At 39.7% G+C, this 12,575-nt stretch overlaps 1 protein-coding gene across 5 annotated transcripts in view; it reads right to left on the reverse strand.

Moving 5' to 3' along the window:
• The window catches only part of ZRANB1 (zinc finger RANBP2-type containing 1), a 74,687-nt gene that overhangs the window by 44,494 nt on the left and 17,618 nt on the right, over positions 1 to 12,575 (reverse strand). For 3 of the 5 annotated variants that reach the window (XM_084841482.1, XM_084841479.1, XM_084841480.1), the window contains exons 2-3: positions 11,236 to 11,340; positions 9,348 to 10,198 (exon numbers count right to left, since the gene is read on the reverse strand). In XM_084841482.1, the coding sequence (XP_084697608.1) occupies positions 9,348 to 10,161 (814 nt within the window). In that variant the 5' untranslated portion in view covers positions 10,162 to 10,198; positions 11,236 to 11,340. The remainder of the gene's footprint in view (positions 1 to 9,347; positions 10,199 to 11,235; positions 11,341 to 12,575) is intronic. The other 2 variants (XM_084841483.1, XM_084841481.1) reach the window with 1 other exon arrangement.

Genomic DNA, 12,575 nt, shown 5'->3' on the forward strand with positions numbered 1-12,575 from the left:
ATATATTCACATGGCCACTGTGCAAGGACTTCAAATACATGAATAATGAAATTAGCTTCTTGCATCTAGTTGCACTAACAGAATCTCACCTGAGGAGTCCTTCTGCAATTGATTTCAAGACAACTTGGCCAGATACTCTCTCTGGACACTGGGCCAAGTGTGTCATGTTTGAAGGCATGGGTCAAAGTCCAAATGTCAGATCTGGCTATCTTCATGAGAGGAACATTTCAGAAGTTAGCCAGGATGAAACGTGAGCATGGCTGGCTTGAACATAATGTGACAGAACTTACTGAAATCTTGCCTGTGATGGCATACAATCTATTGTGAGATTATTTTTATCCCACTCTTACTCCAAGGAACTCAAGGTGGCTTCATGCATACCTATGGGACGGCGCGTGAACAAACTCAGCCCTTAACCTGGTGCACAGTCCTCTTTTTTGAAGCATCCAAAAATTCAATTGCTAGTTTCAAGCAGTGTAAGCCCTCTAGCAAAAAGGAGCACAACCCTCTCCCACAAGCTCTTACTTGTTCAGCTATTTGGAAAAGCTAAGAAACGGACAGAAAGACTCCCGTCTCTTACCTTCACTGTACATCAACCCAAATGAGAGAATCCCTGCTGAGTCTCCCAAGTTTCTGCACAAGACAAAGAGCCTTAGGAAGGGGTTGGTGGCCATAGCCATAGTACCCTTTACTTACCAGGCCAAAAAAGAAGAAGCCAGCTAGGATGGCTCCCTGGGTGTACAACAGCTGGATAGAAGGTATAAAAAGTGCCAGTACAACTGGTTATTCCTGCCTCCCTGCTCAGTAAGTACAGGAGACTTGTTAGGGGCTAAAAGGGCCCCCTTCTTACCCTTTAGTGCCCTTTGCTCCTCCCCATGGGTCTGTCTATCATGGGGGTCAGGACACATAGGTGCATAAGGGCTGGATTGTGCCTAAAACCAAAAAGGAATGTGGATTTAGTATTTTTGTACACACACAGTTACTTAAGAGCAACTAATATATTCAGGAGATGCATAACTCATCTTTTGAAAAAAGCCCTCAGTGTGACTTACAAAACAAACTGTGCCTATACCTAGGAGTGGAGCATGACTTGGGCTCGAAGAATGGAGGCCAATGTTTAACTGGGTTAAAACATGCCATAACTTTATTGCTTACAGCTTCCAGATAATTTTGGCATTGAATGGGTAGGAATTCAAATATTATTGGCAGCTGATGAACTGACAGCAGCTCCAGCCCTTGCACCGGGGGGTGGGGGGGGGCTTAATCTGACAAAGAAGCGCAAGTTAGAACTAGCCTGATGTATGTTTTTTGGAATATTTTGAAATTGATTTACATAGGGCAATTAGATCAGTAGAGAGTGATCTAATTTTAGCATGTTTATTTTACTTGTGTTTAGCAGAGAAAGCTAGAAAAAAAGTTAAATTTTTGTCACAATACATCACTTATTTGACCTGAAATATTTGAAGGAAGACATTAAAGCACACTTAATGTGGTTTACATTTCATTTATTATGTAGAAATTTTTATTGGGATACTTGTAAATATCTAAAGACAATAGGATGTACTTCTTTTACTTGGTTTAAATTTAAGGGGGGGAAAGCTATTGAAAACTGTTGACACAGTAAGGGCCTCACTGCTTAGAAGTCCCCAAACTTGGAGGTTTCTGAGATTTGTATGCCCTGCCGGTCTGAAGCCAACAGGACAAGGAGCGGCAGAGGCAATCTTTGCCTCCGCATCCTCCAGTCTTTGATTTTTTGCTAGACAGGCTTTTCAGCCTGTCTAGCAAGGGTGCTTCAGAGGAAGGAGGTTGGAGAAGGCTCAGGATAACTTGCATCCTGGCCTTTCCAGTCTCCTCTTCTCACTGCCCACCAGAACGCCCCCTTTTCCCCCTCTCCGAGGTTGATATTTTGACCTCGGAGAGATGGCCAGCACAGTTCTCTCCACACCAGCTGCAAGGGGGCAGGGGCAGATTTCTGACTCCCTCTTCTGAGGTCAGTGCACAGTCTCCAACCTCAGAAGGGAGATTCCAAATCATCCTATGGTCCCTTGGACTCTTGCCCAGGGACCATACAATTGCCCTCTAATAAATTTTAGCAACCCAAAGTACTGTGCATGATATGTTGACAACCATCATCTGTTTCAGCAGTCTTCAATTCTCTTCCACTGAGATTGTTGGGGCACCTTCAATTTTGCTATCACTACTTATTAGTTCCATTTCACATTGAAGCATATATGCATTTAAATCATATATATGTATTTTCTCGCATACTTGCTAGGTATAATCACCTGAAAACACTACAATTTTAAACTGCCAAACTTGCCTAATACTGTATTTGCAATTGGCCTCTATTCATCATTACTAATGAAAAATTTTCTATGGAAAAATAAAGGACTGGAAATTTTTCTGGAAAACTTTCCATACCATCATTAGGAAAGGTAACGGAATGGGCCACTACTCCTGCCCGTCTCCACCATTCTTCAGGCATGGCTGGCATGCCAGTCCCTAAACTCACCCCACTTACTCCTCAACTACGATCCTTACCTGATGCCCAAACAGTAGCTGTGACAGAGTGAGCAGAAAACAAAACAAATTTGACATTAGTTTTTAAAGAGAAAAATACAGTGCGTAGTATCCAATAAGAGCCCATGCACACGTGACCAGCCCTACTGGCCCAGGTCTGCACCTTCCCAGCCCTGGTCCATGCACAGCCGTGATATAGCGCTTCCAGGGGCAAGCCCCGACATGAATGAAAACACTGGTTTCTGGAAAGAGCGCACTATGCCCCTTCTAGAAACTAGCATTTTCACTTGCATCAAGCCTTGCCCCAGAAGTGTTATATCACAGCCACACATGGACCTGGGCTTGTGGAGCTGGGCACATGTGGACTGGGGCCTATGGGGCTGGTTGCACACACACTGCCCTATTGGATATTACCCATTGTTTTCTATGAGGAAGTAAAATCTGGCTCCCTAACACAAAGTTAAATTCCTTTCCTGCTCCTTCAACCACTTACTTGACTCTACATCCAAAGCAAATGAAATTATGCTGCAATAACCAGAAAAGGGTGGAAGAGGGGCTGTCACAAAAACACTGGACAAGGAGACTAGAAGGGGGAAGTTTGCCTTCTGGTACAAACCCCTTAGTCCCATTCCCAGGTATGAAGTGGTATGGGTCAGTCACACTGATGAACATGCCTAAGGAGGTGTGTACAGCTCTGAAAAAGTTATTCTCAGAAATTGCATGAGACATGTATTAAAATCATATCCCTTAATACATATCTCCTGCTGTATATAAGCCATGCAACAAAAAGTTACGCATGTGCGCACGCACAAACAAACATTAAACACGAGTTTAAAAGAACTGTTATTTTAGTAAAACTGATAATGGAATCAACCTAAGAAAGGAAATACTTCACTTCAAACAGCAATATCTTACTAGTTTGTGGATGCATTAACCTTTATCATCATTTTCTGTTTAGTAAGAAGACGGGTTATCAAAAATAAATTATGAATTTAAGATGTGACCAATGGGCCAGTTCACACGATCCAACAGCCCACTGTGAGTTAAACCATGGTGAGCCACGGTGCATACTGGCTGGCATTTTGCATATTCAAACCCTAACCATGGATTGTCGTGTCGTGCAAACCTGGCTTCCATGGGTTATGCGAAGGTTAAATAACCCTCTTATGAAAGGGTTAAATAACTCTTACTTTTACTTTTTAAACAACCCTCACATAACCCAAGGTCTGTTGTTTTGCTGGCATTTTGCATATTCAACTTCTGGCTATGTATGGGTTGTTGTGCCATGCAAACCCAGCCGGCAGGGTTTATGTGAGGGTTAAACAATCCTCACATGACCTAAGGTATGTTGTTTAACCCTCACATAACCCACAGTGGCCGGATACACACAACACGACAACCCATGTTCAGAGGTTGAATATGCAAAATGTGGGCTGTTTGTGCAAACCAGGTCATTTTCTCTGGTCATGATAGGGTATGACATTCAGGATACTGTGGCTACATTGTGTGTTGAAAATCTCAAAATGCATTGCAGCTTCTCTGCTTCTTATCCATCTGTAAAGTTATTCTGTTTGTTATGTGGATATCAAGCAGTTTTTCTGAGTGGGGGTGGAAGAGCTAGAATTCTTCATCTGGAGTTGCTATAACAGGACCTGTTAGTCAGAAAAGCGCGTTACTGAAACTATACTGGTTATTATTCAAACTGTTCAATGTACCTTGCTAAGATGCTACACTTGTCCCACAACCACGTTTCACTATCATCTTTAAGCTATGCAATTAGCCAATTTAAAATGGAAGGCATTTCTACATCTATAAAACTATGGTTTTAGCAGAGTATCCATTATTTATTTACAGATCTAGAATACCATATCCTCAAAGATGGAATGAACTTCATTATTTATATCAAATTACTTCATCCATATCTTAATATAAACTGGCTACATTAGATCATATATAAAAATTTCTGAGTAAATGATCAAACTAAGTACAAACCTTAAGCATTAATAATGTTATCCCATCATTTCAGTCTCCACCCCCTCCCATCATGTGCGTTAGCAGTAGGAATTTTGACCACTGTTTGAAAACAATGGTTTCAAAAATGTTAAAGTTACACCAAAGAAGGGAGACTAGTGATTTTCATACATGGTCACAGAAGCAAAGCTAGAAAGAGTAGTGATCAAATAGCTCTGAACAATTAATCAATGAATTAGAATCCAAGCCAACTGATAGCAAAAAGCCTAATTCACCTTTCTCTATAAAATGTAATGAAATTACATCAACCTTGACATTAATCAAATGCCTACTTATCTGGGGCACATATTAGTTCCTTGTACAGACTTAGACTTCGCTTACTCGACTTCACTGTTCATGCCATCCTGGTGATATAAATAGATCCAGATAGGGAAGTTGGTAAAAGAGGAGAGAAGTTAATTACTTAGAGCAGCTTTCCACAATCAGATGTCCTCTAGATGTTTTGGACTACAACCCCTATCAACCCCAACCACAGGCCATACTGGCTAGGGCTAATGGGAGTTGCATTCTAAAACATCTGGAAGCCACCAGGTAGGGCAAGGCCAAACTGGTGTGTAATGCAGTTTTGCCAAAAAGGACACAGGGCTCATTTATGCATTCTACTACAGTGGAAGCCACTGTGGTCCTACTTAGCTCTGAGGCACTTGTCCTTCAGAGGCATCTACCCTTACTTCATGCACTGCTATCCTGCAGAACAGGATTATATCCCAGGGCAACATAAACTCCCAGTGGCATGCAGTAGAATTCCTAAGGCCACCAGAATACCTTATCAACTTAAATATGATGCCCAAGACTTGAGTATCGACAACATTAATTCAGGATTTCAATAGCAAGTAATCCAGCCAGGACTTCCTGTGCTGCCACTAATAGATGTAATGTGATCACTTGCCAACATCCCACAAATCTCCACTGTGAACCAAGGATAACAATCAATGCGTTGCTGAAAAGGGGGAAGAAGGTGGGAGCAGTCACTACCACAATCTAGTATACAGACTTACTCTCCTCCCTTTCCCCCCATCAGATAATCCTGGAAAAATCAGAGTAAACTTAAAATGATATACAAGTTAAAATTATTAGAATATGGATAACACAAATTAATAAGGATTTTAAAGACTAAAACTACATCTTGAAAGTTATGTGGGCTAACCAAAGATTGCCACTTCCCATCTTGTTTATAGAAAGCACAGGTTCCTTTCTGCTGCTAGGCTGTGGTATCAAACTTGAGGATAGGAGAGCCAGTGTGGTGTAGTGGCTAGAGTGTTGGACTGGGAGCCCAGCGATCTGGGTTCTAGTCCCCACTCAGCCATGGAAGCTCACTGGGTGACTTTGGGCCAGTCACAGACTCTCAGCCCAACCTACCTCACAGGGTTGTTGTGAGGATAAAATGGAGAGGAGGAGGATCATGTAAGCCGCCTTGGGTTCCTTGCAACAGGAAAAAAGGCGGGATATAAATGCAATAAAATAAAAATAAAATAAAATAAATTTAAAAATCGGTATAAGATCTATCCTGTTCTACTAGGAGTGTAAAATATTCCATAACTGGGGCACAGTCTGTGCATTTGTGTACAGTTAGCAGATTTTTTGAAAACCAGAGATGGTCTTGCCTATTTGAATTTAGTAGCATAACTCCAATGGATGCAAACTTCATTGTTCAATGGCAAACTTCTCAAGCTTTAGCTTTTGCAGGATACACAGTTGACCTGGTTGGGACATAACGATAACTCAGAGTACGGGATGAATATGTGCTGTCAATAACCCACGATTCAACATTACATGTGAAGCCTGACCTATAGTTTAACTACAAGTTGTTAAACATGAACAAGCCAGAGTTCACAACCCAACAACAAACCATGGGTTCTGTTCTTGGATTGTTTGTGTTTAACAACCCATAGTTAAACGATAGCACAGGGTTTGCACATAGCAACCCATCATTCAAAAACAACCCATGATAAAACAACAACTCCACGATTCAACCCATACTCTGGCTTGCCGTTACGTGCAAACCAGGCCAGTGTGATCTAATGTTACAATAGAAGCAGAACATCTATCAGTAAGTAGTCCAGTGGAGAACAGAAAAAAACAAAATAGGCAAGCGCTTACCTATAAAGACCAATTTCCATTATATTTTATATATTCAAAGCATCAGTCCCTGAAATGTTAACGTTGTGGAGCAGAAAACTCAACATTACTTGTAAGTAAAAACAGTAGCCTCCAATACCTTCAAGCCTAACTACTTGAAATAAATTCAAACAATTCCAAAGAGAATACAGAACTGATGCGTTATATTTTTACAATTAATACAACTGATTTAAAAAAGGGAAAGGTTATAATTTTGAGTAAAGCTGCTTTGCTGTGTTTAAACAACTTGTTGGAGAGGAAACATTAAATTCTGCAGTCATTGGGGAGCACACCCTCACAAGATTTAGAGAGCCACTTTGGAATGGTGAGCCTTTAATTGTGCTGCTCCCCTTTTGTTCAGTAGCCAGGGCAACTGAAGCTTAAAGGGACAAAAAAAATGTGTAGACAATATCAATTTGCCACCAGTTTTAACTAGATTTTAATTACATTTACTTTCTTTTTAATTAATGGTGGAATGAGACTGGCCATTTCAGCCTTGGTGTACTGTTTCTGAAAGTTGTGAATGCCACAGAAACCTAGTATGTCAGAGGTTGGTAAATACCTTAACATTTCACTCACATGTGGCAGAGATATAGGTGGATCTGAGTGGATTTGGTATTACGATAAAGATGGGCTACGATCATGCTTTTAACATTAAACAAAAACAGGCTTTGAAGAACCATGCAGAATCTAGTCATGCAGAATCATTTGGTACCTTACAAAAGGCATCCCAAGGGAAACAATTTATCACATACCAATTTAAATAAATGCTAGAGTGACTGACATCATCATTGCTAAGAATAATTATGGAAAACAGCAACTTGAAGCCACTATAAAAAGACAGTGAAGAAACAATTTTAACCAGGGGAAATGTAATCATATTAGAAAAAATGATATATTTTCTTTTTAAGGATGCACTGCAGTATAGGATGCAAACGTCCTAAACTCCTTAGAGTTATTTGCATTTTGAACTCAAAAATCTTGGCCAAAATAACAATTTATATTTTTTGCTCTTTTAGGGTGCAAAAGATTGCACCCTTAAAATCTATATATAAGCACTACAGAAAATATTACCTTATGAGGACCTTCCTTACTTGGCCAACTAGAAGGAAGTCTTACTTGCCTCAGGGAGCTGAGCACAGTTTGCAAGCCTATCATATTAAAATTATATATATTATTTGCTGGGTTTCTTATATTGTTTTGACACAAGTCAGTACTACCATTACAGAAATATTAGGTATCCGCGTTAGACACCAATGTTAAATTGCAAGTTTCTCAAACACCAGCACTCCGAGCTAAACATCTATATAATGTTTAACAAAAGCAAGCAAGAACATTCCTGTTCTTCAAGTGAGGAAGAAAATGTTCTATTCATGAAAGTTAAAAAAAAATCCATCAGAAGTCTTTGTGTAATAAAAGAGAAATATGGCAATGAACATTGTTTCTAACATTTTACTATCCTAGGTTTTCAAATACACAGGATAAAAAATGGGCTGCATCCAGACTTAGTCATGCTTAGAGTAGGTCTATTAAAATCAATGTGACTTAAGTTACTCATGACTAACTTGTCCCACTGGTTTCGATGAGTGTACTCCGAGTATAACAAAGTCTGGATCCAACCCTATGACAAGCAATTCCACCTCCCAGAGAAAAAGATTTCCTGACAATGCTTTGCATATTGGTATTGCTGTGAAGGAATAGTCCCATTACACCCTTTCTCCCCACTGCCCCTAAGGCTTGGACTGCCTCCCAGAACAATTGTGTGATGCTACCTCTCTCTTCCTGCAAATTCTTCTTCAAAATCCAGTCATCTCTTTCCCATGCCCTACTGCGAGCAAGTTCAAACTACATAATAGCTGCCCTTGATCAGACCAAAGGCCTATCTAGTTCAGCATTCTATTCCCACAGTACCCAACCAAATGCCTATGGGAAGACCACAAGCAGGAGTGCAATAGCCCTGCCATTCATGTTCCCCAGCAACTTGTATTGAGAGGCATACTGCCTCTGATGCTAGAGGTTATATACAGCTATCATGACTAGTAGCCATTGATAGCCTTATCCTCCATAACTGTGATGCTACATGTAATGGTAAATGTGTCATTAGCAACTACATCCAAGTTTTTTTTAGTGTACAATACTAGGCAGGGAAGCAATTTTCATCAGGAACACAGAATGCAGGGAGGGGAGGTTTAATCCTTCCCTCTCCAGCTGTGATCCCAACAAAAATCACACACACACCCCACTGCACTTCGCCTTAAGGGAAAAAGCTCTCATCAGTACCAATCTTATTAAAGACAATTTAAAGCATACATTGTAATGTTTATAATATGCTAGACTGTTTTAGAAAAAATATATTGGTTACTACATTCAGATTAAAAAATATTTGTTACTATTGCAGTCAGCATTATGCATCAAAAGCTACGTATCTGTTGTTATTGTCAACTGACAGCCACACACTTGTGTAAGATCTTCACTGTTTACAAACACTTGTGAACTGCAGCTGCTGATTCTAAGACACATCTTGCCATCTTACAAAGGGCAACACATTTTTAGATACATTAGTATTCATATAAGGCAGTTTGTTGATAAAAACCTTTAAAAACTTCATTTTGTTCCACATCTTAACCAATAAACACCATGCTTCTTCACTTGAACATGAAATATGACAAAGAACTCACCAACACAAGCATTGAGAAACAGCCAGTCAGTCTTCTTCATTCTGTTTTTTATTTGCTTTAGTTTTTTGAAGTCAACTTCAAGTTCTTCTTTACTGCCAACAGCTCCAGCGAGCTCAATTCTCTGAAAGTCCATTTTCATTTCAGATTCCCGTTTGGTTGTAGGAGGTGATCTTCTTTGGCTATTACCACTACTACAGCTTCCCCTCCACCGAGTTCTATCTTGTTCATTTATTATCGAAGAAGCCTCTTCCGTTCCTGCCAATTCTATTGCTTCAATGTTGTTGGGTCTTGGATGATCACAGACAACACATTTTCTGGCCTTAGCCCAGTTTTCATATGTACAAACAGAGCAAGTCCAATGCTGTGTCCGCATATTCAATTTATTTCTATCATTGTACTCCTCACAAGGATCCACAGAGAAAGGAACTGGTCTTGAGCCAGACCCTGAAGACTGAGGGGATTCTGTGGGGCTCCTGGTCCTACGCTGAGACAAGCACTGAGTGCATCTTATTGCACGAGGCCAGTTCAAATATGTGCACATATGGCATGACCACTTATTTGCACTTTCCATGCTGTAGGATGACTTAACTCTTGGTCTTGCACTGGAATCTGGACATATCAAAGGGCTGCTGCCTCCTTCAATACTTGCAGGATCCCAGTCTCTACCAACATCACTTGAACCACTCTTGAATGGATCTTCTGTGATAATAGTTCCACTAGGTCTTTGAGCACGGCACATGGTACACTTGATTGCAGATGGCCAGTTTTCATATGTACAATACTCACAAGCCCATTTTATTCCACGTTCTGTCATCCTGCACTCCCTGAAGTTAATTGTTTCAGGCAGAAAGCTTTAAAAAGAGAGTAAGAATAAAACTATTAGAATATACACATTATGTACCATCCACAGCTCTGGAAAAAAAATCCTCTCCAAGTTCTTCAGAAAAGTGACTAATTTCAAAGCTTTATCCCATTAAGAGAACAAGCCAAGGCAAGCCTCAAGTCATGCACTCCCTCCTCCCCTTTTCTCCTCATATGTCTGTGTGTGTACAAAAGGCATATGATTAAACGCTTTCAGTTTCAATTTTAAATAAACTCAGTGTCCTATAAAACAGTTTTCCTGTTACATCCACACTCAGTTTAGTTTTTTAAAAAAGGATCAAAACATAGTTTCAAATTCTGGTTTGTTAACTAGCTTAATATGGCTTTATTTAGCTGTGTAATTTATTCACATGATAGAACCTGCTAAACAGCTATCAGCGACCTTGATTAATTCTTTTTCTCTCATGCAATGCAAGATTGCTTATAAGAAATAAACAAACAGACAGATATGGCATATTTTAATAGTGTAGTTGTCTTAGTTTAGTGACAAATAAAGCATCTTTCAAAAATGAATTGGAAGGTATACTGGAAGCTATTTTCTGCTATTGCTTAGCAAAGATCAGTACCCAGCACCCGGCATCAGGAATACCACAGATTTATAAACTGTGAGTATGTATTGGATGACATCTTTTCATCCTATTATTTTATTAAGAGGGGGAAAAATAGGAAAACTTTCTCCAAGCTGTTCCAAAATCCCACCTAATGAGGGTCCATTACATACAAGCTGGAAAACTCCTGCTTACTAATGGATTGTGTGCTTATAAATTCATCCAAGAGGCAAGACTGCAAGCAGCATTATGAGGAAGTTATTGTTACATACATCTAAATTACAAAATTAAGTGAGTTTTACACAGGTTAACCGCAGAAGAATCCAAATATTTACAATTTTATGAGGGTCCTCCAAATTTAGAAACCACAAACTCACAACTACAATACATAAGATAAGAGAGGGAAGATGCTGTGTTTTCAGATGGCCATATGATTTCAAACAAATGGCTGCATTTACTTTTTCTATACTGAAGATCTATTTCATCTCCATGCTGTGTCAGGCCTTGTCCTCTTCCATGGAAACTGCCAAGGACGACCAACAGCACTATGTAAACAGCTTTTCCTGTAAATAATATGAATTCTTGTTAAAATCTTACTCTAGCATACAGAAAAAGAGTACTGATACACTAGCTACATTCCAACTCAGTATATTTAAAATATTCAAATCTTGATCTACTCTGATGTTAAATTGCCATATGTACCACAAATCAGTGAATCAGTTTAAACCAGGGATGGGCAACATGTGGTCCTCCAGGTGTTTTCACTTCAACCCTATCATCCCTCACTATTGAGTATGCTGGCTAGGGCTGATGGAGTTGTAGGCCCAAATATCTGGAGGGCTACGTGCTTCCCATCCCTGGTTTAAACAAACTGAAATTGCAAGAAACACACTTAGCCTATGGGGTTGCTGTTTCATTAATTCACACACAACTTTAATAAATATGCCCAACTGCATAATGCATTAAGTAGTATTGACTTAACAATTAGCTTCTCGTATTTATCAATACATTGCTTTCAGAATACCTTCAGAATGGAGAGAATCCACAAATGATTCATGAATTATTCACGAATCAACATTCAAACTGACTACGTTCTCACATGTTTTAGAATGGGGGTGAGGAGTCTTTTTCTTATAAATGCCTATTGATCCATAGGAAGTCAATTAAGCTGCAGCCAACAGTGGGTAGAATTTGTAGAATTGTATACTGCTCCCTTTCTCTGCCACCCCATCGAGCCCTCTCTCTGCTACCCACAGAGGGCTGCAGGTATCCCAGCCAGCCCTACAGACAACCACCCCAGGTTCCACCACCAGTTAGCTAATCTGAACTGTTTAATGGAAAGGTAAAAGATGATACTGAAGATTATCTGTCAAGGAGAATATATTCAAACTGCCTCCAGCAATTGGTCAAATCAACAAAAGCTAAAAGGTTAATCTCCAACCTAAGGTATCCAGCCTCACAAGGCCCAGTAAGGACACTGAGTGACAATGCTAACTCACTCTCATTAAGACTCCCATTTACTCATCTTGGAGAAAAGACTAATGAATTACACTTCCTTATATACATAGCCAAAAAGCCTTGACTCTTGTAAAGGATATTCTCAGTATCTAGGGTTTCACCTTTTCAAACAAAATAGTATTTTGTAGTCAAGACAACAACTGAAAACCTTTTCTCCTTGTAGATTTTTAGATAACTTACCTAGACAAAGTTGCATTGCAAATCATAAAAAACAAGTCTCTGGTTCAATTCACATACAACTCCAGCATGTAGTTTTTATACACTATGAGGCACATATGAT

Source organism: Heloderma suspectum, chromosome 3 (genome assembly GCF_057233095.1).
Source record: "Heloderma suspectum isolate Gila_16-S chromosome 3, 16-S_ref, whole genome shotgun sequence".
Classification (NCBI taxonomy): Eukaryota; Metazoa; Chordata; class Lepidosauria; order Squamata; family Helodermatidae; genus Heloderma; species Heloderma suspectum.